At 38.5% G+C, this 27,873-nt stretch overlaps 1 protein-coding gene across 1 annotated transcript in view; it reads right to left on the minus strand.

The window, feature by feature from the left end:
* Positions 1 to 6,872: 6,872 nt before the first annotated feature.
* Positions 6,873 to 27,873, minus strand: part of PPP1R21 (protein phosphatase 1 regulatory subunit 21) — a 31,292-nt gene continuing 10,291 nt past the window's right edge. Inside the window, exons 8-22 of the mRNA XM_083856952.1 lie at positions 27,194 to 27,246; positions 25,063 to 25,212; positions 21,919 to 22,020; positions 21,754 to 21,842; positions 20,746 to 20,882; positions 20,028 to 20,120; positions 18,562 to 18,689; positions 18,055 to 18,207; positions 17,194 to 17,286; positions 15,840 to 16,073; positions 14,418 to 14,453; positions 13,110 to 13,226; positions 12,110 to 12,208; positions 9,972 to 10,100; positions 6,873 to 8,162 (exon numbers count right to left, since the gene is read on the minus strand). Coding sequence (XP_083713078.1) covers positions 8,133 to 8,162; positions 9,972 to 10,100; positions 12,110 to 12,208; positions 13,110 to 13,226; positions 14,418 to 14,453; positions 15,840 to 16,073; positions 17,194 to 17,286; positions 18,055 to 18,207; positions 18,562 to 18,689; positions 20,028 to 20,120; positions 20,746 to 20,882; positions 21,754 to 21,842; positions 21,919 to 22,020; positions 25,063 to 25,212; positions 27,194 to 27,246 — 1,643 coding nt within the window. The 3' untranslated portion in view covers positions 6,873 to 8,132. The remainder of the gene's footprint in view (positions 8,163 to 9,971; positions 10,101 to 12,109; positions 12,209 to 13,109; positions 13,227 to 14,417; positions 14,454 to 15,839; positions 16,074 to 17,193; positions 17,287 to 18,054; positions 18,208 to 18,561; positions 18,690 to 20,027; positions 20,121 to 20,745; positions 20,883 to 21,753; positions 21,843 to 21,918; positions 22,021 to 25,062; positions 25,213 to 27,193; positions 27,247 to 27,873) is intronic.

Genomic DNA, 27,873 nt, shown 5'->3' on the forward strand with positions numbered 1-27,873 from the left:
CCCGCCGCCGGGAGCAGCCGGGGGCGGTGGCCGGGACAAGCCCCGCCCGGCGCATCCCGCGGAGCATCCCCCGGCGCGCCGGGAAAGGCACGGAGCCCCCCAGCGCGGGTAAAGCTCCTCCGGGGATAGCAGATCCTCCCAGGACATGCAGAAGGACTCTTGGAGAATGTCCGAGGAACCGGCAGGATTGTACAGCTGTGTTACCTTTAAGTGATTGAAAGTCCTCCCCATCCATTCCCCTCTGCCTGCACCCGGTACCGGGCAGAAAGGCTGCTCCCGAAAGGCCAGGACACACAGATAGAATGCGGAGGATGAAGAGGGGGAAACCACCTATAAAACCCTCCAGAGCATCCCCAGGGACACGGAGCAGAGCTGCCAGGACTGCAGACACACAAACTGCCCGTCAGAAAGGCTTTCAAGTAGCAGTGACTGCTCACTTGGAGCACCGAGCTCCAGTTTCTTGTGTAATCCATCCAAAATTCTTTGTCGAGCATTATACACCCATTTCAGCTCCACTGGAGTGGTTGAAATTTCCCTTGTATTTAAACAAGGAAGGACCTCCTTCTGCAAACTGGTTTCTTTTGTCCCGTTTATCTTCTCTGTAAAGTTTTCTAATGTTTTCTCTAAACATTAAAATTGAAGCAATCCTACCTCTTTGTTTCATGCATGGGAAGTACTATTCAGGCTCTGTTTGCATTTGCAATAGAAGTGTTCAGTACAGTTTTCCCTACAAATAAAGCCTTCTATAAGCTTAACACCATTACAGAAATTGCAGTACGACAACATAGGCCATTCATGGTTTAAAAAGTTCTATGTCATCTTAATTTTTAAAAAATCCAGTACCCAAATATAGCACGGATTTTTTTTTTTCACCATCATTTAACCAGTAACTTGCAAGCCAGTGAATTGTTACATTCTTCTCTCCTTGAAGGCCTTTTTTGAGCACTGCCAGACTGAAGCCTCCAGGCTCAGAGCACAGGGTTAGGCAGCTCCACCTGCCTCCCTCACCCCAGCAGGGCAGCCCTGGAAGTGCCAGAACCTCATCCCAGCCTCTTCCTTTGGGAATTCCATCTCTGTAGGTTTTCTGCCCTTGAAATCCAGGCTTGGTGTCAAAATCATATTGCTATAAAAACTATCTTCCATAAACAATTCAGTCTTCCACCTTCTCCCAGGACACACTCAACTTCTTAGCAGAGGGAACCAGTGGATCACTACCTCCTGTTTTACCAAAATACCAGGAAACCTGAAATAATTTCTAATATTTTCTACATACTGCAAAATTCTCGTGTTTAATCTGGTTGTTTCTCACCTGAGATTCCAAGGCTGGCTGGTGGTTCGTGTGGGCACGAAGGGAGTGATTTTCCCTCTTGACCTCTGAAGGATTTAGGGTCTGCTGTCTCACTCTGTCTCTGTGTTCTGTGCTGAGCTCGGTGCAGCGCGAGAATGATGAGGAGTCTCAAGGTCTTGGTTTTCTTGGTTTCTCGCGTTGTTTATTAGTTCTTATCTTACAGTTCTCTGTGTCCGGCCAAGGTGTTCACAGCAGCCTGGACACGAGGGGACTCCCCCCGTGATGGGAGGTCGCTACCTCTTATACAGATAACTACGTACCCATTATTTACAATTCTGTGCCAATGTCTATCACCTGTACTAACAGGGTCATTTCTACTCTGATCCAATCCACTGAACCTACTTTGTGCCCACGTCACTGCAGAAGATGGATGCCAAGGGAGAAGAAGAAGAACCCAGGGCACCGCCCTTAAACCACCATCTTGTCCCTTTGCATCTACATTCTAAAAACCCAAAACTACAAAATCTTCTGCACAGTGATAACTACACTACTCTCAGTAACACCTTTGTGACTTGCAATTCTTCTCTCTGTTAGATGTTTTTCTCATGGACTAAAATCAAAGACTGTGTCTTCCTGGGCTCTGTGCCAGGCAAACCCCCCTGCACAGACTCCAGACCCTCTTTTTCGGGTCCCAGGCCTCTCTACTGAGGTCTGTGGCATCCAGAGGGATGCCCTGGACTCCAACACAAAATGAGTCCTTTAAACTCTCATGCACGACATTCAATTAAACCTGTTTTTCCTGTTTAGCTCCCACATTAGCTCTTCCTAGTGGTTTTCAAGTGGAAAGGGTATTAATTTCTCATATCTCTTTATCAAAGCATTTAAAAATAGATCAGATTTTCCCTTGCTGAGACAAGTGTATACATATTCAAGACAAGACTATTCTTCTCCAGTAAATTTTACTATCACTCTATCTTCAAAAAAAAATTCAGTGCAATATAAACTCAAGCATCAGAGAAAAATAAAGCTTATACTGAGATTTAAAATTCCTTAATATAATTTGACTTTGATGAAACGTATATGCAGAACAAATTAGAACTATTAAAAGTTATTTCTACTGTAAATACATTTTGAAGAGCATTTCAAATAAAGATACAGTATTATATTTTGCTAGAGGCAGTTACAAAACTCATTCAACATTTTACAACACTAACTAACTCAGTTTACATTACTGACTATATTTAAATTGATCTTAACATGATTTGCAGTATATTGCCCTGTTTATAAAATGTTTACTGTCTATGACTATTTTCTCAAAAGTGAAACCTGTCATTTCATATCTGGCTAGAACCAAATATTTGTAAATAGAGACAGAAAAATGCTTGTTTCTAGACTTATTTTAACTCTTTGGTCTACTGCTTTGCTTCTGTTTTTGCAAAAAAAATATTGCAAAAGTTCCTAACTAAGAATTTACTTCTGTGCTTTGTTTTGAAGTCAGACTCTTTTTCTCTTCCCAATTAATGAATCCATCTTTCACTTAGTAATTGCTATTAAAAACTTACAATCCTAGTATGTTCACTATTTAAATGATGTCTATTTATTACATATAAATTGGTTATAGAAATTTAGCATATTAATGTCCTTTTTGTGAGAAATTGAGTCCTTGTTGGCTTCAAATGTTCTTGACCTCATGGGCTAGATCAATAATCAAAGAGAAACTTGTTCTTGCTTGCTTGTTTGGACTAAAAATAAACCAGGCTTTTCAAGACTTCAAAAGAAACTTCTGGTCAAGTTGATTATCCCTCTCCAGGTGCATATTTTCTGTCCAACTCTGCAAATGCTACAGACAATTTGAAAGTCACTAAGTATAAAGCATAGAAGAGGCACAGCACCACTTCCAGGATTACAGCTGTTCCCTATGCCAAAGGCTGCAGTTAATGACACCACACTGAAATTCTCAGTTCAGACTATTTCAAGCTCGAAACTTCATTAAAATAATCTTTCTTGGATACAGCGTTCTGCATTCACTGTTCAAGCACAAAATGAAGAGTTCTTTTAAATCCAAGAGAAAAGGAACTTGAAGCTTTAAGGGAGAGCAGGTAAGGATGAAGGCTGTGTCTGGGGCAAAAAGGGGACGGTGTGGCAGTGTAAGGTGTTCTCACACTCATTTCAGAAGCAAAGGACTTTACACAGACAGAGTCTGCAGGAAGCTTTAGGCCACCATTGATTGACTGCCAAATCAATTCATGAAAGAATCACGATTGTTTAAAATAACTGGAAATTACCTGGACTCTTAAGTTTTGTGGGTTTAACTCTTCTTAGGACAAAGCTGTGTTGTTTTTGGGAGACCACAACTACAGTTTTGACACCAGGCCTGAGGTTCAAAGGCTTCTTCATCAGTTAGGACCTCATCAGCTTAGGAAGTTTTGGACCCACAGGATGAAGCAGGGCTAAAACAGATAAATTATGCTTTCTACTGCTATCTTGATATTTCCATGTACGAAGCTCATCACTAGAATTCTTTTAGGCCTGTTAGTGGGATGTCTTGCCCTGCAAATTAAGCCCGAGGAGAATCCCACACTTGGTTTTTTCAGCTCAGCATTGCAGCAATTGCGAGTACTTGCCTCTGTAAGGAGCTGGGTGATTCTGAATGAGCTCTGACGTGTCTAAAGCTGCCTACACACACACAGCAGAGGCAGACAATGAGCGCTGCCCCAGGCGAGTTTCCATGTGCTGCAGTTCACAGCCCAGCTCCGGCCCAGCTTAACAAAGGTCCCCAAAGCTCTTCTCTGTAACCAAGCTGGCAGCGCTGCAGGCACAACTGCACTTAAAGAAAGTATTTAACTCTGTGATTAAAATAAATATTCAGGAATTTGGACAAAAATGGCCTCTTCTAAACAAATGTGGTTTGAAGTCACAGCTGAGCAATACTGCAGGTAGTGACAGAGGCAGAAAATGCCAAGTAAGAACAAGCATTCATAGAGCAGCATCCAGCCTTCATGGGAGGAAGCAATCAGACCTCTGGCAGCAATTACAATTTTTTACTGCACTAAGCTTTGTTTTTTATTATGACCCTGCTGTTGCTAAGATAGTGCTCTCAAATTACCTTACATACAGACTGCATTAAACAACAGGTTTGCCCAATTTACAGGGCCAGATGGTTCTCCAAAGTTTAATATATCACTGGATTTACACTATTAAAAAAAAAAACCCACAGCCTTGACACTGCTCAGCCAAGCCAGTAAATAACTTCTCCTATCTCCTGATAGGCACTGTGTGGATAAAAAGTTTATTTCCTTTCCTGTTTGCAATTGATATCTTGCATGTTGGAGCAAATCCGTTTTTTGGAGCAGTAGGAAGAAGCACTGTTGAGCAGTGAAGTCAGCACCCAGGAAACGCGCTGGGCCAAAGACCTTCACACCAAAACTTCATCTGCCAGCAAGGGAAGGTAGGTAGGATTACAAGTACAAATTAGAAATGAAGCTGGCTTGGGAAAAAAAGGGAAAATAACCATATAAACAGCTAAAAGGTAGGAAAACAAACTGTTCCAACCTGGATATTTTACATCCATCGAGAAGATACTGGCACCATCATGCCATGAAATGTTGAACTGGCTCAGAATGAAGCTGAAGGGATTAACAAGAGACATGACAAACACCACCAACTTTAAACCAACACTTTAGCTGATTGCTGTCTAAATCATAGATGCAGCAATTCAAAATAATCATTGTTCAAAGAGCAGTGAGATGCACCCTAGCACAGCTTATGACGACAGCCAAAGATTCCTGTTTTAGAAGTTAAGCTTTCGGGCAGGGAAACCTCTGACCTCCAGGAGCTTAAGGCCTTTTAAAATAGACAATGGCTTTGGTGCTTCTTGGGCAGTTTCAAACTGATGAAGCAGCGGTTCTTAGGAGGGCAATCTTGAAGTTAAATTAATGCCTGATTACAGCAAATATTTATTTTGAGCACACAGAATAGTTACTGGGGATGTGCTTTCAGAAATCTAGGACGGCTGGACATTTTGAAAGCCTTGAACGTGTTAGCATGGCTTTAAAACAAAGCTCAGGAAGATTTTTTTGAAAATCCAATTAAAACCATTAAAATAGTGCTGTTTTCTGAATCAGCCACTTAAGCCTGAGAGTGAGAGATTATTCATGAGGTACCCAATATTAAGGAGAAATGTATTAGGCACTCAAAAAATGCTTTAAAAACTTGTGTGTCATAGTGAACTGTCATTAAAAAAAGGTAACTGACATGCAGGCTTTTCTTTAACCCTGGTTTCACACTGTATTGTGCTAAAGGTTTTTTACACTTTACAACACTTTCTCACTAGTTTCCCCAATTAATCACCTAGAAAGCAAACGTTCACACTGTATATTTTTGAAGATTAATTCTATTAGTAACATTTCTTTGCCCAGATTTTGCACATTCCATGACACTCTGCAATATGCCATTGCAAACAGAGTAGTTAAAAATAATTTTTCTGAAAAATTTTGCCTCAAAGATTAGTTTTTGGTTGCAATGTTGAAACAAGTCTTCAGTTTTTTAATAGCAAAGCCTTGTGCAGTAGCCATTTAGACATTTAACAGCATTTGAGATACTGAGAAAGATTCAGCATCACCTGGTTAGCACAAGGAGTTGGTATTTCCACTTGATCCAGTTCCTAATGCCACTCAGTTAAATGTAACATCCTGTGGCCTCTTACAACACTAGTACAGCAGTATCCAAAACACTGACTTAAATTTCTTTTTCCAGATTGTATTTCTGGGTATTGATAGTTTACAGTTGTCTAGAACTTACTCAAAACATTTCCTTGAAAAACTGAAGGCTGTTTAAGTGATCAGAATTGTCTCTTCTTGAGACATGGTTATTGCTTGGTGAGGGGGACACCCAAATACATTCCCAAATAACACTGCAAAGAAAAAATGCTGGTAAACTGATGTACACTGGAGTTGTACATAAATGCCTATACATTCTACATGCATTCCAGCTTGGATATTGGGGTATACTCTGAACACACATTTGATTTTTAATGCAAATTCTAAACATACACTATTTTTATTCAGACATACAAAAAACAGTCTAAGCAAAATCTTTTTCTAAATGCAGAAACCTATGAAAAGTAGTATCAGTAAAAGTAGTATCAGTTCAGTAATTTGATTCAGAGAATTAAAATAACTGGATTTGTACCTTCAGTGCAAGATGAAAGTTCTCAGAAAAGGCAGCTTCAAAAGAATTGGAAGAAAGCAATTAGCTTCCCAACCCTAAATTAAACAGTTGAAGCTGTATCTGCTTCCATAAAATGGCTGGAGAGAAAGCCAACACTTCCCAACCCTCATTAGCACTAGCACACATTTCTTAATTCAACATCAATAAGAAAACCTGCAGGCTCTCCCCATCTCCTCTCCCTTCCACAACCAACCACTTCTATTTTGCATTTCTGAAAGGAAAAACTATCAGAACAAAGAGGAGCACTGAGAGCAACGGGACTGGTGTAACTATTTCACCAGCAACAGCTGGAACACCCCACCACAATGTCACACTCTGCAGCCTGGGCACAGCCAGAAACAAGGAAAAAGTAAGCTGGTTTCATGTGGTTGATTTTATTATTACATACTGATAATACATTTCAACACATCTGATATCAGAGTAAACCCCTGTGGGACAAATCAGTGCCATAATGGAAATTATGGAACAGAAGACTGGTGTGGAAAGTGTGGAGCAGCACAGCATCTGATTTAAAAAAAATAACCCAACCAAAAAAACACAACCCAGAAAAACAACCAAACAAAAACCCAACCCAACACACCCTACTCCCCAACAACAAATCAATGCTGTGAAAACTTGTGATATTGAGCTTCATTTGGGAAAAAAAAAATCTTAGGAGAGGCCTAAAGTTCACAAACTTCTGAAAACACAGGAAAACCCATGTGCATCCCCCCAGTGAATCCATCCCAATTCAATTCCATGAAGACCTTTTGCAAATTCAGTGTTTAAATCTTCTACATATTTCATATTCTTCTTTACTGTAGCAGAACACAGTAAGGTGATCTATTCTATGCACATTGTTTCACTCTTTTGGGGCAAATGACAATCTCAGTTTTCTCTAGCCTTAAACAGCTATTTCAACCAATATATATATACATACATATGTAAACAAAATGTTACAGAAATGGCTAAAAGCAATTTCATTGAAGTAGCCCAATTCAACTATTTGTGCTCTTCACCCTCAAAATCCAAAGTGCCAAATACAAGCAGGAAAGGTTCCCACTGTTGCAGTCTAACAGTGATCCCATTAACTCGGTGAATTTGTAAAAATCATTTCAAGCCACAATTCCAATTAATTCTAGAGGGCTGAGAACAAGAGTAATACATTCACAGTAACTGCACAGCTTGCATGGCCAAAAAAAGTCTCCAAACTCATTTTTAAACTGTTATTAACAAGTAATGGAATGTACATGTGCTGACCATTAAATGCAGAACTCAAAACTTGACACCTACTGCACTGATCCAAACTTGTTAATGCAGAAGCATATTTGAAAATATACAAAATCTGAAGTTGTTACATGAAATCAAAATCTGGTTTTAAAAAGTGCACAGTAAAAACTGAAGGTAATTACTATATAAATTATCCACAGAGTGTGTATTTCCTGGTTTAGAGACAACATTAAGTTCTGTTTTATCTGTTACAAGTTCTAAATATTTTAAAGCCATTTACAGCACCAATTCAGTTTTTACTAGACCCAATACCAGCCTCTGCTTCCTGGAACAAACAGGAACTGGATAATGAATGGTCACTATCTGCATCCTGTGCAGCAGCAGCTCCCAAAGACTCAGCTGTAAACTATCGATTTTTGTTCTTCTTAGAATTTCCCTGCAGAAAGAAACAAGCAAAGAGAACATTATCATTTAGGTAAGGAAATCTAGACAGGTAGCATATAAAACCTGATGTCTGATAATTTATGCCCACAGCAAACACGGTACAGCCAGACTGAAAATAAACAGTCCACAGACTTCTAATTTTGACAGATTGTAACTGATTGCTCTGAAAATTCCTCTATTTCTATAAGCACAACAGAGGTAAGTACCAGATATCTCAAATAAGCACAAGAGTTCTTTACTACAACTGAAACCTGTGAAAGACATTTGAGGGGCATCCCAAGACACCCAATTGTATTAATACCACTAATCTTATAAGGGCAGTGAAGGCAAGTCAAATCATAATCCACCTTCAGGTGCTACTCCAAATAACTTCTTACAGAGTATTTGCATCAAATTAAAAATCAACCCCCCACAATATTGGGTTTTTTTTCCCAAAATAAATTTTATTTTAATTCAGGTTGTACAGATTATTCCTAGTTCAGAACAGAGTTTGTTCTACAGCCAGCCAACTCACATTTGACCTGCAGTAATTCCACAAAGGAAATCTGGAGCTTAAAGTTTTGTGCAGTAGTTACTTGCTGGCAATTCTCAGTCTTCCTATTTCCTGAAGATAACATTTGTTTTGAATCTAACCAACAACTCTCTCCAAGTGATAAAGGGCTTTAACTGCATCATTTGGATTTACACTGAATCTTCTTCTACATTTGGTAACATTTGAAAACCTGTGTGGCTTCTGTTATGAGCTTCTGAGGTCCTTACAGACAGAGAACCAATTCAAGTTTTAAAAGTATGGAAAGTGAGAAATTCCAGAAAACACTTTATAAAAACATTAAGTGCTATGGTCAGTATGCAGCCAAGAGTTTCCTTCTGGAAATACAATGATTTTTACATCACAAAGTAATTTTGAAGAATACAACACCAAGTTAAAACACTCAAAAATCTGAAGAAAAACGGGGGAAGAGTTTAAAAGATAAAAATCACCATCATGGGATCTTTAATCAGAACATTGAACTTTTAAAATTATTTTTATTTTTTTAATCTTTCAGTGATACCTGCTTCCATGCATCCTGCAATTAAGGAGAATAATGATAATTTATTTGCTTCACAGTCAGACAAGTGAAGGGCAAAGGCCTTCACAACATCTGTTTCTCCCTAGAAGCGTCAGAATAGGATATATAATGGTTTAATCACTGGCTGCTCAAAAAAGCAGACTTCTGTATTTTTCATCATTAGGTAAGTTAAAAATCTCTTCCTGACAAGTAGGTAGATTCCTTGCCTGGTAAAGAATTTAAGCGTGCATTTCAAGCTCGCAGAAGAATACAAGTGGCAAATTTTCCTTCCTACACGAGGGACAGACGAGCTAGAATATGGAAATAAAACTGAGAAAGAGAGCAGTTGCCAAGGACAGAGTATGCTGCAACCAAAAGGAGTGCAGAAGGGACACTTCCACCCAGAACCTAACCATAACCACTGAGCCTCACCACCTGGATTTACAAATAGTTCCATTTTCACCACATTTAAACATAAAATGGTATGATCTGCCATCAGAGGGTACACTTTGAGAGTCTAATGTGAAGAAGTGTCATGAAGAGCTTGTTCTTTCTCACATGTATGTTTTACAAGAATTTTTTTCTTCACTGCAACCTGAAGGAGCAAGTTTGGAGTTTTCTTTCCAACTGGCTCAGAGTAAGAATTCCAGCTTGTGAGCTGCTTTGCCCAAGGGCAGCACTGCAGGAACACCAAATGTAACCCTCCCAGCCCCAGCTGCAGCCAGGGCCCCGTGTCAGCCCTGCCAGCTCACCTTACTGGTCATCTTCAGTGTATCAATCTCTTCCCTTTGCTTAGTCAAGGTTTCATTCATACTGCACAGATGGTCACTCATCATGCTTAGCTGGTCCTCATAGCTCCTCTTTGTCGTCATCAATTCATCCTAAGAGGAAAATAAAATTACCAGAGGCCCTGGCTCAGCATTAGTGATATCTGGCAAAGCAGCACATTTCCACCTCCACTTTTGATGCTGAGTCTGTGCAATTCGGCTGAAAAAAACAAACCCCAACTGTTTTATGAAAAGAAGTCAACAGCTACTTTTTTTTTTTTACCTGAAGTCTCATGCATGCTTTGTTCCCTTTATTTTTGTGTTGTTTCCTTTAGATTATTCCCCCACTTTTTATGGCTTATGTAAGTGTAACAGCTAAGTTTTCCATCATTGCCTCCAGCCAGGATACAAGTAATGTTTCTAGAGTTAAAGCACAAGAACACATGGCATCCAAAGCTGAAGGACTCACATGCAGCTAGAGAGAGCTATGGTCTCTCTGGGATTACAGAGACATGGGGGGATAATGTGCCTGATAGAACACAGAAATTAAAGGATACACACACTTCAGGAAGGACAGAAGGGAAGAAATCATGCTCTGTGTGAAGAAGTGGCTTGAAGACTATTAAATCCCCTAAGTAGGAGAACAACAGAGTGATATGACAGGCATCTGCTGCAAGCAGATAAAAATCTCCCATCCACAGACCCTGATCCTCATTAGGGATTTTAACTACTCTGACACGTCCTGGAAGAGCAGCAAGGGGGAACACAAGCAACTGAGGAGCTCTCTTGAGTGTGGGAAAGAGCTTCTTGATAGCAGTGATCAATGGGAACAAGAGATGCTCTCTGCTGGACCTGTTATACACAAATAAGGAAAAGCTGGGCAGGAATGCGAAAGCCAGTGGCAGCCTTGGCTGCAGCTACCATGAATTAGTGGAATTCAGGTTCCTGAGGGAAGCAAGATGAATAGTAGAATCACAGCAACCCTAGGCTCAAGAAGAGGAGATTGTGGCTTCTTTCAAGGTCTGCTTGGAAAGGTCCCAGGTAAAACTGCCCTGGAAGTTAGAGGGACCCAGGAAAGCTGAATGATCAAGGACAGAACGAGGAACAATACAATGTCTAAGACATGGAGTGACTGTGGCAGAAGACCAGTATGGCTATAGGAAATATCCAGCTCCACAGCTTGATCTGAACTCTCTGCTCTGACCAAAGGAGGGGGACAAATCACCTTCAAAGGACGCTTCCAACCTAAACAAGTCTATTATTCAGTATTATGCAGATTACTAAATATACAAATGGTGTGTGCCTGCTATCTTTTCCTAGGAAGTTTAATATGCAGTTGGAAATTAACATCTCATGCTGAGTTCAACATCAATTGTGGAATTTCTTAAAGGAACAAATCAAAAAACTGTTTAAAAAGGATTGTTCATGTGCACAACAGCTCAAAGCTTTTAACATCACATTCATGGCCTGTATGGAGCAATTTTGGTACTCACCATCACATACAGGTGAACAATAATGATATGAACTAAGTGTCAAGAAAATACAAAGGAATTAATGAATTGTGTATTTATTTATACTTCATTGTACTACTGGCTCCTTTCTCAGCTGTGTGGAGGAGAACAACAAAGGGACAGGACACTCACAGAATGGCATAAGAGTTGATTTTTGTTAATAACAGCTTCTTAAAGATTACCCCAAAACTATCTTTGCTTAATATTAAGGTATCTATATTAAAAAAATCCAAATCAACCTGGCATTTTTTAAAACTTTCAGACCCAGGTGCAAGAAAGGATTAAGAATTCCTTAAATCATCTGAAATCAGTCACACAGCCACACCTTTTGACATTTTAACTCTCTCATTTTCATGAAAATCCTTGACATAAAACATGCTAAAACACGCAGGTTTGGCCACTACAGCCTTTTCTTGTAAGCATGTTCCACTTCAACTTTACACCTGGGATTTAAAGTGTATTATTTAAGGCTCCTCTCTACATACCACCTGAGTTTTTCTATTCCACAACTCAGCAATTAGAAATGGCATGGCCAGGCTAGATGGTTATAATTTTTCTGCTTTACACATGGTTATAAAATGAATCTGTTACATTACAGAGGAATCTACTTGCCTGTAATCTGGTGATGTTTTGACTGGCGAGCTTCAACTCTTCTGTGAGTGATTCCTTGGATTTCTCTGCCAGAGAAAGTCTTTTGGCAAGTGCTCGACACTACCAAGAACAGGACAGGGAAGGTACAAGGGATGAAAGTCAGTGCCAGAGTATTGCCTTGTGGCATCCTTAAGTGGTTGCTTTGGACTTTTTCCATCTTTCTGTGATACTTGGATTTCATGAAACTCAGAGCTTGTGCACATTTTTAAATGCAGAGGTAAAGCAATAGTTAATATTAAAGGTTTTATTTTACAGAGCCACCATATTGCCAAGCTTGTAAATAGCATATTTTTCATATAACTGCTACAAAACTTTTACTTAAGTAAAAAGCCATACAAACAACTCACTTCATACAAGGCTCAAATATCACAGACAAGATGGTTCCTCCACACTATGTCATCTTCTATTGAAAAAATATTTAAGAGGATTTTCTCTGTTAACCTGGAGCTCTGGTATATTCCACACTGTTTATTACACAAATCAAAACAGCCACTACTTTCAAGTTCCCTCATGACTTGAAATGAAAAGGAAAGCATAGATATAATGAATCATCTTGTTCATTCTTGCAGTACAACTTATGCCTAAGAGCTGATTTTCTCAGGAGAGCTGTTTCCATCACTTCATAACACACTCAAATATTTTTGAATGACATCAGCATCACTATAAAATTAAATCAAAACTTCCTTGGTAACTAAAGCCAGCTGCTTCAACTTATGTGAACAAACCTATATATGACACATATTATACTTCTTAATACAGCCAAGACAAGGCTACCAGAGGATTTATTAAACACAAAAAAAAATATTTTACAGTTTCTGTTTTTATGCATGCTAGACCACAGCCAAAAATATTCCAGGAACAGATTTTTATAAAACATTATGCTCCATATATTGAAGCTTACTATCATAGCACTTGCCTGTTGGAAGTTCAAAAAGATTTATGTCATTGCCTGCGTACTCACCTCAGCATGGAAGTGCACGGATTTGCTGTCAGCAAGCTGCAGGTGAGAGGTCAGCTCTGCTATCCTGGCCATGTAGTGAGTTTTTATCAGGTCTTCACGAGACTCAGCATCTGGAGCCTGGCAAAGAAAAATTTAAGCAGACAACATTTATGTTTTGTAGACTGAATAACTGAATCACAACATTGCCTCTATACAGACTTTTTTCTTCTTTCCTTCTCAGGCCTGGCTGCTTTATCAAGAAGTATCAAATTTCCCAAACACAAGAGACAAATTACTGCAGGCCACACTGCAATTTGTCCCTCTGATGGGGACTCTTAATGTCAGATTTCCTTAAAGGACAAAGAGCTGACTAAAGAGGTAAGAATTTAACTTGCTTTAATATATCAAGTGTCTGATGAAGATGAAAATCCACTGCAGAATTGAACAACTTTCACCTACATGGAAACTTACTGCCTCTTCCCAACAAGGAAGAATTTCTTCACATAACTGTATTTCAAAAGCGTACAAAAGTCATAACTATTACTCATGTCACATGTTCCAGAAGTTTCTTTCAACATTCGAAATTAAAAAAGAAAATTAAAAATAAAAAAGCCAAACAACTCAGTAGTTTACTGACTAAACCACTGGATTTGCTTTCACAAGATTTGTCATTACCTTAAAGTTCAGCACTATGCAGAAGCCTGTAAGAACTTGTATCAGTTATTAACCAGCCCCCTACCCCTTTTTAATCAGACTTTCAGAAGACAAGGAGGAGTGAACTAAACTCCTCCATCAGTTCCCTGTGATATCAGAAAAGGGAAAGCAGTGAATGTTACTCTAGGAAGTTCTTGCTGGAGCAAGTGTTACATTATAGTAGGGCTAAATAAAGAGTTAACATTTATTAATGAGGGCTGGTTCAAGGCTTGTTTCAGTGTGACCTCTGCTTTGTACCCCAGGCACTGCAGCCAGGGTATTTTATGCAGCCTGAGCCCTTCCTCAAGGGTTAAGAATTGAGGCTGGAATGCAGTTTGGGCTACTGAGGCACAGACAGACCAGTGCCTTCTCCAACTTACAGGGAGCAGACCCTGACTCCAGTTCACACTGCTCCAAAACACTTACATGGGCCACATAACAATTCACTAACTGAAGAAGAAAATTAAGGAACACATGGATTTCAGAAATTTGACCATTTAGTATATAAAGATTACATAGTCAATTTGTGCCATTATACAGGAGTATTCTTGGCAATCAGACCTGTGGAATAAGTTTAGCAGAATCAGAATTTAAGTATTTAACAGATGGATTTTATTAATGTTTAAAACAGATTACCTTTTCATTATCAGTTGTTACAGTCAACATTCCAATCTAGAACAAGGAAGAAAATACACTTAGTGAGAAGTGCAAAAAACCGGATACCACAGCTGCATTTTGGTTTCAGTCACAGAAGGACTTGGCATTTAAACAATGTTGCAACCATTCAAACTGAAATCAAATTTAAGTACTTCCACCTATAACATAAACAAGAGCGGTCACACAAGTGCCTTGAACAGAATTACACCTGACACCAACTCTCATAAACGTATCTCCTGTCTTAGGAGGTACACATGGAAAAAGCAATAAAAGCAACAAGATACAGATGGGCTCATGTGGTTATGCAACTGCTTGATCATATGAAACTAATTCAGAGTCACATTAGCACACTGAAACATTACTTGTCATGTTTAAGAGGAAAGAAAAGTCAACCTGGATTTCTTGAATACCTTCCAAATTCCTTCCTTCCCCCTCTGACTAGTAAGCACTGACGAAACTCTACAGCCAATGTAAGCCAATACCTGGTTTCATGAAAGGACATCTTCACACAGAATCAAAGGGGCCTTTTTCCCCTTATCTCAACAGGACTAGAGATTTATGTTTATGGGAAATATTCACACAATATGCTGACCAGTGAGTAACATTCTCCTCAAATTCCTAAGGATGCAAATACAGGATCAAAAACTTAAGGTGCCAGTTTACTTCAAAATTGGGGATTTCAAAACAATCCACTACTGGTTATTTTTATCCTGGAGCAGGAATGTAGGGAGAAAAGAAGAAAAAAAAAAAAGAATTCTAGAATGTGAAGAGAATTCACATTCTGAGTACTGAGTAGATTTATTATTTCTTAGAGATGACATTCCTGTTAATACCACTATGCCACTTCAGAAGTGGAATTCAGGGGAAAGGCCAAGTCATTTTAAATATGTGTAGTAAACAGGAAAAAGCCATTTACCAACACAGAAGAGCAAGGAAAGAATGTGTGCTACATCCAAAAGGAATTGCTGAACCCAAACTGACCCTAATAACTCTTCAAATCCATTTACAAACACTACCTACCTACTTCCATTTGCTTTAACATACCTGGAGATGAATAGAAGTATTGGAAACACAGGCCCAACTCAAGATACACATCACTTGCAAGGTTTCCTAACTACAGACAAATCAGGGGGTTAAGCACCTATTTTTTCCCCCTCAGTTACACAAGTACAGAACTACAAAAGTATCTTCACAATACTAGACAGCAAACAAAGTCTCAAAATCCAAAAAGTGCCAAACTCTACAGAAAGAATTTGCAAGCAGCTTTGCAAGTACAAGGACCCCAAGACTGAATGCTTTTCAATACAGTCAAAAGGTTTTCATTTTTAGTGGTCCACTGATCGAACAGCACTGCTACTAAAGAAAGTGGATTTTTCTTTATTGAAGGGAAAGGTCACTTACCAGACTGGTGCTCTTAATAGGTTCCCTCAGACTCTTTTCTGTGGTTTCCTTCTTTTGTTCTGCTATATTTGGCAACACTGAACGCTCCTGGATAGTTTCAGTTAAATGTCCACTGAGAGAGTTCTTCAGTTTTTGGTTTTCTTTTTCTAGCTTTATTTTAGCTAGCTGGGCCTCCAACATCCAGTGTTCTTTTTCTTGTTCAAGTTTTGCAATTTTCTCCAAACTCTGCTGGACCTTTAGGAGGGAAAGTTTACAGTCCAGGTTATTGAACCCGCACACAGGAAATGTTTGAGGACAGTATTATTTTAAACCATTACATAAGTGAGCTGACAAAGTGCAGCAGGTAAACAACCACTGTTTTGAGCTGTGTTCTTAGCTGTGGTTCTTTGTCAAAAATGGACACATTATTTAATTAGTTTCAAACATGCACAGCTCATAAAACTGGCAACATTGTACTAGGTGAAAAACCAATGCAAGGAAGAATTTTATAAAAACTTGAAAAATGTGTACCTGGCACTATCACTGCCTTTTTTTTTTTTTTTCTATGCTACAAATACAAACTGTCTCCTCCCACCTGTCCCACCTCACACAGATAGAACCACCCACTTTGTCCAGGTGAGAAAACAACTATGGAACAAAACACGTCAAATCACTGCACATTTCTGCTGAAATTCATTTCACTCCTACTAATACACTTAGAATATTGGCAACTACAAAAAAGAAATCACCAAAGTATTTGCTTCTGTAACAGTTCAATAACAATGAGTCAAGCACAAGCTAATAAAAAAGTGTCAGTATTAATTAGTTATTCTCATTCATATGATGCAATGGACAAACTGTGTAGGCCTTTTAAATACTATGTTACCCACCCTGCTTTACCTTCCAGAAAAAAAAATAATATATATGCATCCTGGAAGATAGAAACTCTAATCTATTACTCTAACTGAAAAGAAAAATCACTGTTCTTAACCAGTGCTAATAATTTCTGCATAGTCCAAAAGAGGACTCAAATCAGTACACAACATTAAAAATTAATCTTTCAGTATGCCTTATTCTTGTATTTATTTTGCATTTATTTTAATTATTAAAGATTACCTGACTTCTTGTATTTCCAAATGAAGATATCAATGGCATCATCCTGGCTGCTATATCTATCTCCATGTACATTTTGCAGATAACCCTGACAAGGGTTTTACTTTCAAACCTCTACAAGACATTTACAGTCTAATTTTAAGGTTCAGCATGTTCATATATACCTACAAATGACCATAGACACAAATGTGGAGACTTTGATACAAGTTTACCTTTACAAAATACACCACCATATATGTTAGTACAATGTACACCACAATACCTGTTGTGCAAGACCTTCCCTGCTCTCTGTGGAACTCAGGAGAACTCTGCGATTGGCTAAAGCCTCTTCATAAGGCACTGAATCTGCACAAGGCTGCAGAAGAATCAAAAAACACTCTCAAAACATGTTACACACTAGATCAGAACATGTATTCTACTTTTATTTTCTTACTACTTTCCTTACTTTAGTAAAGGGAAAAACCCCATGTTCCAACTGCTTACTGGGCAGTAGGAAAAAATGGTTTGAGCTCTCAAGAAATACTGTCCCAAAAGGTACAGCTGATTAAAAAGTGCTCAAAAAACTCCAAGTGTTAGTTAATGATCAAAGGCATCTTAAAGTCCTCTTTATAGACATTGCAGTAAAGTGATTCAGTAACAACTGCAAGGCACATCATGACTTAATAGTTAATTTTAATGGAGCCAACGGGGAGATGTGACAGCATTCAATCCTTTGGTTCAGCACATTTTCTCCAGGGTCCTTCTTTCTTTTTCCCTACGTCTTCCAGGGAATGCTTCAAGTGTAAGAATATGGTTTCATTTGCTCTATAGTCCTGGTGAATACAGGAGGAAATTTAAATAAGCAGCCACCCTCTTCTCCTTGGAGTCTTGGCACAGAAATAATTAGTGGAAATGGGTAATGGCAGAATTGGCACATACCCTTTCAGTTGTGAGGGCAACTACACTCTCTCAAGTTTTCAGTAGCATTATTGGACTGCATGTTCAATTTCCTCAGCCAAAACCTGTCATTCAGAGAACCTCTCCCATTCCAAACACTATAAACCCTTAGTTTGTATTCTCCTTGGCACAACCAACTATCAATGGAAACACAATCTCTTTGTGCAAGCACACTGGCTGAACAAACCTTCTTCAAGGACTTCATGTAAGCAGCTGCCTTCTTCTTGTACTGCAGCATGCACTCAGCTGAGAGAGGGCTGATGAACTCTGCTCCTCCCTTAGGGCCATAGCTCAACGAGGTGGTGAAGTGATCCAAGTTGTTGCTGAAGAATGAGGCCATCTAGACACATCAAGAGAAGTGGCTCTTTGAGTTAAGTTGATCAGAAAGATTCATTGGAGCAATTAGTCTTTCAAAAGACAAGTATTTAGTGAAACTGGACTTCTTAACAGGACTTTGAAATAAGCTACAGGCTCTTTCATGTAACTTAGACCTTCCTAACATAAAGCATCCTCTTATCACTCACTCAGTTGTTTTTAACTCATAGCCTGAAAATAACTCAAGAATCAACCTGGCGCTATAGATTATTAATATCAGAGGCACACAAAATTTTTCTATATCATTCAGCTAAGTTTATTCTTTTTCCTTAAAATCTGCACAAGTTAAGGCATTGTTTGAAATAAAAATATCCATTACCTTGCCCGCTCCATTTGTTAAAGCAGCAACAGAGGATAAAATACAGTCATTTGTAGTTATGAGTTTCTGTGTGGCAGTTGGAACTTCCTGTTCTAAAGCAGCTTTCTGACTATAGTGCTTGGAAATATCTGGAAAATGAAAAGCACGTTTATGCCAAATAAAGAATACAAAACTTCTGAAAGTTACTCACAAAAGCATTTTAGCTAAATGTATTAATTTCAACAACACCAAAATTTAAAAAGAATCAAGTATTTATCACGTAAGAACATTCTTAATGTGGCCTAATTTTAAAAAAAAGTAATTGTCTGACAAGTGAACAATGTGCACCTATTTTAAAACAAGAGTACTATTGCTATAGAATGGAGAAATCCCAGCTCATCACAACTACAAATGGTAATCTGAAGTAATCTTAAGAAGTTCAAAATTAGTTGGGACTGAGATAGAGAAATCAAACGTTCTGGTGCATGGGAGTGTGAGATAATAAGAAGAGCATTTCTGTGGATAACTAATGAATTCTACTGACAGTTTTCTTCACTACTCCAATTTTCTGTATTTCCTTTAAAGTGTACGTTGGATTGACTTTACATTATAGTGACCATACTAAGAGGCAGAAAGCATTTTAAACTTATCTAGGCTACAAAACTCTTGGTTTAGGGTCTCGTTTTGTGTGAGGTACAATCTATAATATCTCCTTTTTTTTTTCTTTAAAACAAGGACTCTGCAAAACAAGAACATACTATTCATGCTATTAGGGAAAAATCCTTTTTGCTTAAAATTATGAAAGCTTAACATTTAAACAGCTAAAAAGTAAAAATCCAGTTCATCTCTATGGATTATTTTCTCCCCAGGAACAGCCACATGGTAGTGAAATTCTAGGACATGCAGGAACATCAGTTTTAAAATTCTGAGTTTTAACCAAATATCCCTTCACTGAAAACCTAACATATCCATGTTGTTCTGAGAAAAGCAAGGTAAACTATTTTCCAGAGGAAGCCAAGTTTCAAAAAGAACCCAGACCTCTTTGTAAGCTTTGGTTATATATTCAAGTTAAAAATAGTCATCACTCTAAAAATAGGAAGGGAAAAACTCCACTTTAAAGGCAGGTACAAGGTCAATGCTACATATGCAGAGGAAAATATGTACATTTCAAAGCATTCCATTCTATATGCTAGCTTCAGGAGAGAAATGAAGCTCAGAAAATCAAGTGATACTGCTCAGGAAAACCTGAAGAGCCACAACTAAATAATCCAGCAACTCTGAAGAACAAAGCTAAGGGAATGGAGGAATGAAAACCATGCATGAATGTCTAAACTAAGTGGTTAGTAGGTTTAGTTTCTTAGCTTGTAAAGGTAAAACAAACAAGATTTAGCACGTATGATACATTCAGCACTGTTATAGAGTGCACGTGGGCTTTACTAAACAAGAAAGAAGCAAAGCTGAAGCAAGACAACATTCCCAACTCTCACCTTTTAAAATGTCATGGAATCCATGAAGACTTGCAGCAATGTTTGTAAACACAGAGTTGTAATTTGTCCTAAGGAGTCCTTCTGGTCTTGTACCTAAGAGTAACACATAAAAAGGAAAACCACAACACTAAGATTTGACCATGAATGAAAGAAGTTAGCTTTGAAATCAGTTTCCACCTACTAGAACCATTTGGCATGGAACATGAGTCATAATAGATTCATTTACTTAAATTTCCCCTTCAATATTATATATACATAGATCCAATTTTGGCAGAGCAGGCAGGTGAAAGACTTTCAAGTTCCCTTGTTTTCATTCCAATTTCATAAATATCAATTGTTTTGGTCTCAAAAACCACACACACAGAAAGACATGTTCACAGCTGTAGGAAAGACCATCTGGGCCTTTCTAAAGAGTGAAGACTGAAATAACTTGAAGCTCTACAATAACCATTTCCTACTGCTATTTACAGGATACATTTGGAGATAGTTTCCCCACACACATACACAAAAAGGCTTTACCTCATTTTATTCAGTCATAACCACGACAGCTGCAATAACCTTATGAAGACAAGGGGCTGGAAGTGATGATTAATAATAAAATGTAGTTTATTCACAATTTCTTAATTAAGAGGTGCCAAAAGGCACACTGTCAATCACACTATAAAAACCCACAGAAAACCAATCACAGAATAACAGCCATGCCAGAACTGACACTTACTTGGTAAGGCCAGAAGACTGACATATGTGTGTAGCTTCTCAAAGACTGCAGTCAACCTTTTCATGTCTCTGTGCAGCTCCATATTTCTAGCTCTTAAAGCAGCTGTGCAAAGAGAAGACTCACACTCTTCTTCCAAACTAGGAATATATGAATTATTTTTTTAAAAGCAAGCAATTGCCTTAAAAAAAACAAGTTCATGAGTTTTGGAGCACATACATGTTCTCTATGTCCCCAGTCCAAAGCAAGAGCAGACCTGGAATTTATTTTAGAACAGCTAACAGAGCAAAGGAACTCAGCAATACATGAAAATTACTGTGTACATCTCCACTCCTAGGTGTTTCTGTCACAAACCAGGAATGACTCTCTCACAGCAAGAAACTGATTGCAGCAATTTAAGTTTGAAGACTTTTCCCTCTACTACATAAATTCTCTTTTGCTTCCTAAGGAGCATGAGAACAGGTATAAAGGAGGCATAAATCAAGGTTTTTCTTCTTTCTTAGTTAAAACTCTCCCTTAAAGGAGTTCTTTGCACCTATAATTCACCTCCCTTCAGTCAACTCAAGAACAAAGATTTTCACAGCAGAAGAGATGTACACTTGGCCAAGTTTTACTACATTGCTACTTTTACTGAATGAAAAATAACTCTCAGAGCAGCTCAAGGCATTAACAGTTTCAGTGCATCACACCTGAATAGTATCAATGCTATTGAATAACACTAAGAAACATTAATGAAAGCTTCATTATTTTTAAAGTCTCATCTGTGAGGGAGGGTGTGTGTGGAGAGGCTTTAAAATACATGGTTTTAGTCCTAATGCCTCAAAAAAGCCATGTCTAATCTCGAGATTTAGAAAACAACATTAAAAAAATATAAAAAAAGAGTTCAGCCTTTTAAGACAGAGAAGAAACCAGAGTGTTTTAAGGTTTGACTTAATATTTGAGCTGTAGGTCCTGACAGTGCTGCATGCCTGACACAGTGCCTTTAAATTTGATCTATCAAATGAAAGGTACCTTTTTAACTGATAAGGAAGAATCTTTCTTAAAAAGCCTAAGTAGGAAGCTAAATGTTCTGAGAAGGCCTTCAATTTCACAGTTGTTTCCTAAAAAGGAAAAAACAACAGGTAAATGTTTGTGCTCTGTAAAATCTTTTTGGATACTAAAAGGAGGAAATCTTACCAGGACTGTCACAGTATCCTCCGTGATGCTCTCGAACAAGTGCAGCATTCCTTCCTCCAGAGGGCGAACGTAGGAAGCGTTTTCATGGAGATACTGTGAGAACTGAGGACAGAGAGGTTTTAAAATGGTGCTTGCTGACGGCTCGTGTGAGCTCTGCCAAGGTAACAACCGAACGGGACGTTTTGGCAAAAAGCCCCCGTCCCCTTTAACGATGCCTCAGGTGTCATTTTGAGACACAACAGTCCAGGGATGTACAGCCACCTCTTCTATAGGGCAAAAACACACCTTGTGGGGAAGTGAGAAGTACTGAAGTCCAGGCAAAAACACACACCTAGGGCTTTGCCACGGTATCCTGTCTCTTTTTAACTGCCATGCACAGCACACCAAACCCTCACTCTTCAGTTTTAAATATTCTTGCATTCAGTTCTTAACTCTATCCAATTAAGGCTAATCCATGAACCACTTAGCTACCAGAATAAACTATCCCACCTTCCTCCCAAAAGTTGTTTGCCTCCCAGCCTTGTTCATCAGCACTAACATTTGCAAAGCTGTGCTGTGCAAAGTACTGAAGAACTAAACCCAAGTCAAACTGACAGCAAGAGCTGAGTCTTCATCTGTGTCCAGCCCAGTTTTCAACACGAGTCAAAGCATGCCTATGCTAAAGCAAAGCATGGAGCTCCAACTGATCACAGGAGAATTCTTACTTCTACAACTATGACAGGTTTGGGCAATAATGAAATTTGGCCTCATGGACCTGCCTGACATTGCTAAAAAATGCTTAATTAAATCCTATAGTTAATTTTACCTTCAAAAAAACAGACCTGAGAACATAAGGGGTACTTTTACACACAATCAAAATGTAACACCACCATCAGCTATCCATTTTGGTACCTCAATATCACAAAAAGCTTCTTCCACAAATTAATACAGGTAGTTAAAAGCAATCCTGGTTTTTATCTTACCCCACAGAAAGATGCCTTCACCTTTGATTATTTACACCACAAGAGCAGCTAAAGATCCCAGGCAAACAGAGTACAAGAGATTTTAACTGTTCCTGTATTACCACAGTGCAGTAACACAGTGTTAACAAGAAGTGTGAGATGCTAAGCTCTGATCCATGCATGCACAAACCTGGATGGAATTAGGGAAAACTCCTAATTATAAGGAGAAAGAAAACACATGCAGAATGCTCCTAGCTTGTGTTGCGGGAGAGAGGACTTGAATTATCCAGCATGATGCTGTAGACCCAGCAGAACCCAGCAATCCAACACTTAAAGAGAAAAGGAATACTTGAACCTGGCAGGGAATTGTCCACATCTACTTTGAGTGTTTGGTGGGGAAAATAGCTTGATAGCACCAGACAAGACCTGGAGTTGGGGAAAAATAAATCAGTGCAAGTCTGCTAAGCCACTACCTGACACTTGCTTCATTTTCTCTACCATATTAAAGGGAGGTTTTTGACCAACTTGGTGGAGTAGCTATAAGAGGTTGTTTTTTTAAAAAAAAAAAATCACACAGAGAACACTTGCCAAGCAAATAGATAAATTAATCAAAAATACAGGAGCAACTACAGCTTCAGTGAGCAATAAAAGATGCTTCAGTGCTGGAAAGTCACAGCAAAAGCCCTGAGAAACAGCATGCATTGAGGGAATTAGGTCATGAATTCACAATGGGGCAGACTACAAGAGACATAATTATGAAAACAAAGCCTGAACTACTGAATCAGAGTCAACTATAAAAAAAGGAAAATGAAATTATGGTTCTGATTAAGTTGCACGTTTCAGCTGTGCTGAAAAACAACAAAGAAGTGTTAACTAGGAGGTCAGGGAAAAAAAAAAATCTGTGAGATGTCTAGGAAACTGCAGTAGTATCTGAGAATGCAGCCACCACACTGGGCCACATTAAAAAAAAAGAGACACCACTCCTGCCACAAAAAGTCTGAAATATGACAAAACCATATAATTTTCACAAGAAGGATGTGCCATTCTGAGTGCATCTGGAGGCAGGAGCAAGAAAATGTTCTCAAACTATGCTGAATCTCTGCAGAAGCGTAATCTTGACTAAAACAGTTGAAACAACTGAGAAGGCAAACAAGAAGGGGATTTCTCTAGTGGATAACCACCTTCATAAGCATATTGGTTACCTGCAAAGAGTTTATAGGAGGTTTTCCAAAGAACAGGAAAGTTTTGTTATAGTTAACACTGACACCACATGCACTGCAGCCACTTGACCAATGCAAACCACAATTCACCTCAGTACCTTAAGTCTGAGCTCTACCAACTACCAAACTGAAATGAAGAGACTGAATCACAAAATACTCCCTGCAACTTAAATACTCACCAATCCCCTTAAACTACAAAGTCAACTCTGATCTTAATGCAATTTGTTCCAAAGCATATATATATGCATCCCCACAAAAATTCCTGTGCACAGTTATTTTCTCTATTTCACAGCATAGGAAAACAAAGTCAAAACATGCAGCTTAAACAGCTCTGGATGATACTCTGAAAAAATCTTCCCATGGAATTGTCAGAAGAGATGAGTCAGATTTCTCCTATTAATCTCAACATGCTTTACAAACTTGAAGCTTCAGAACACTTACAGGAAACACCTTCACACAAGCAGCCCAAAATCAGATTATAAAGTTGTTTTTTCACAAGGGAACAGAGTCCAGGTTCTTTCCCTCATAAGCCTACCTTCTATCCTTTATTTACTATTACAGCTAAACACTTTAAGCACAAGACCAGATTCTGTCTCAATATTTCCTATGCCCCAATGCATTAAGGAAAACAAGCTCTGTTTAGCAGTGCAATATTTGTTCATTATTATTTTAAAACAAGTCAGCTGAACTTTAAACAAATGCACTTCAATTTAGCAATTAAAAAAGCAAAGCTTTTGATTTGATTATCATATTGCTCTTCTAGCAGAGGCACAGGGGAAAAGGAATCTCTGCAGCTACACCTCACCCACACTGAGAGAACTGAGGGAGCAGGAAAGATGTTTTATGCAGGAGGGGCTGGCTCTCAGGAACACACTCACAGCACACAGCATTCCAGTAAAGGTGGTGCAAACTTGCATGACTGAGATCAATCACTCATTAAAGTCTAACTAATTGAATATATTAGTAGCTGAAGTAAACTTTACCTTCTGATTTAAGGGTGATATTATGTCTGTTGCAGAATCAATGGGGAAGATCTGTACCTTCTGCTCAGTGTATGTGTGGAAGTTCAGGAGAGCTGTTACAAGTTCTTGGACAAAAGCCATGGCCTGCCCAGCAAGGTCTCGCAGCTTCAGCTGTAAAGAGTTAGAAAATGATTGTATTTGACATGGATCTATTTAAACTGAAAAAAGCCCTGTCTGAACACAAAAAATGATTATCAGCATTTTCTTTCTTGTTATTATTTCATAAAACATTCATTCATTAAAATACATAACAGCAATTATGTTTAACTTCATTTTGATTCATAAACTACAATGCCACTCGGAAGGGCACATTGTTGACAACAAAGTATCTTTTTATTTCACACAACTGGTGATGGTTTGCCTCTGCTGCATTTTTCAAACTTGCAAACTACAAAAACACTCAGAGGTCAGCACAATTACAGAAACCATGTCTGAAACAACAGACTAATTGCTGACAACAGCTCAACACCAGGTTGCAAGTAAACCTCAATTTAATTAGTAAAAAACCAATGATGTTTTCTCCCAGAATTAAAGGTGTCTGCTTCTCTAACCAAGAACACTCAATTCTTATTCTCCTGGACAAACTGAGCTGCTGCTCATGAGTAAGGCTGTTCTGTGGCTTTAGTACAGCAGGAAGGCATCAAAGAAATTAATCCAGAATGGAACATAAATTCAAGAGAGAAGAAAACTATCCTCTGTTGGGATTTATGGGAAGAGAATAATGTTATAGTGACATTTCAGCCAAGAATAACTCAGCCTTCAGAGACACACTCTTAATGCTTCAATGGCCTGTTAAATCAGGTCAGTCTTGATTATGGATCTGGGATGGTGGCAAGTAATTAAAGCAGCCATTATACTCAGTTTGTGTATGTTAATTAGCCACGCAAGGAAGGGAAACAGACACTATTACTGTTTTGCTGTCCTTTACACTGCAGCCTGTGCTAATACACCAACATTTTGCCTCCACTGGCAAAGCCAGTCATAAAAATCTGTCCTGGAACATTTTCAAGACTGCAGATCTTGAAGCATGAGGCTGCCTGACATAGTACTGGCAGAAAATAGTAAAAGAAGAAAGTTTCCATGCAGTTATTCAGATTTTTCTTGGAACTCAGCAGCAGCAACCTGAAATTTAAGGCTATTTCAATCACAAAACTGAACAGTAGGTCACCTGTTCTCACAGCAGAAGTTATTAGGAAAAAGGTCTCTTTAGAGGCACTTCTGAAGAATGGAGAAAGCAACTGTGTTAAATCTTCCTGCAGTAGCATCTGAATGCACTAACTTGAATCCTTGATACACACAAGGAAACAGAAAAAAACCCACAGTGCTGTAGAGCCCATCCTCAGTGGTAGCAACACAAGAAAATTTTGACTGCATACAGGTTTCTGATTTGCTATTGTAAAAACCCTTAAAATATTCAGCCATTCACAGAAAACCAACACTCATTTTTGAATACTGAACAAACATTCACACGGAATCTCATTATGCTACAGTAGTGATCAGAAACTGTTTTCTAAAAATGTTTAAATATATAAGGGTTATTTTGCTGCAAGTAAGAGGTGCTTTGGCAAGAAGTATCCCAGAAAATGTAAATGGACCATGCAGAGATCTCAAAGTGACATGATTTATTCCTTGAAAGGGTTGTGACTGGTGCCAAGTAACTAATACAGCATCTTAGTGCACACACCTGTGTGCAGTTTACAAATACATTCTCACTGGAGATCAAGTGATGTGACCAAAGCTCAGTTTGAGAGGAAAGGAATTCAGGATACCAAACCTACCTTTTTTCAACAGAAGACCTCTGAACTACTGTAGTTTCAATCAACATTAAAAATTAAATGTTCCAACCTCTGCTTTACTGAAGGTTGACCCAATAAAAGAATATTTCATGCCACTTTAATAACAGTCCTTGACATAACAATATACACAACCTCTTGGAAAGTGCAGAGGCTCTGTGGACAGAAATGCCCTCAGAATATCATGACAGTAGTAAGACAGGCTGTCTTCTGCCATTTCAGGTACTAAAATGACTGGTTTTATTTCAGTGTCTGTGTAGAAAGTTGCACATTCACATGAAACCACAAGAAGCACTTACCTGATTCCTTCTGTTGTGCAGTGGGACATTCAGAGCATTGTATCGACTAGATCCTGGAGGACAAAAATTGAGTTATATGCACTTGTTACATTGTGGGGGGGGGTTAAGAAACACTTTTTGGTAAATACTCATTTAAAAAAAAAAGTCATTGCAGGGATATTACAGGTTATGTAAGCAGTATTAACTAAAGAGATACAAACAATTGACTCCAATAAAGTAGGTCTATATATCCTCACTTAAGGGTTTCTGTGATTAAGTGGAGGGAAAGACATTTAATACTTGCCTCAGATTTTAAGTCAAACTTAATCATCTGAAGACCCTGAATTTGAAAGATAAGAGCAGACTCCTCTTGCCCAAAGAACAATATTTATCACAAACAAGAGTGAAAAAATCCTTTAAAAGAAATCACACTTAAAGAATTCAAAATTATCTTCAAATTTCAATTACATTCCAAGGAGGGGCCAAGTAAGACTAATATATTTTTGAATATATTTCAACGTTTTTTAAAGCTCCTGCATACACTTAATATATTGATAATTTAGACTAAGATGCACTCTCCAGGTATTTCAGCATTCTTCTCCAGTCATGAAGTAACTAGAGTAATTATTCACTTACAAGCAGCCACAATTAGTGGGGCAGAGGGCTATTTGTACCTAGAGAAAAGCTTACAAAATCTTAGC

Source organism: Zosterops lateralis, assembly GCF_965231275.1.
Source record: "Zosterops lateralis genome assembly, chromosome: 3".
Taxonomy (NCBI): Eukaryota; Metazoa; Chordata; class Aves; order Passeriformes; family Zosteropidae; genus Zosterops; species Zosterops lateralis.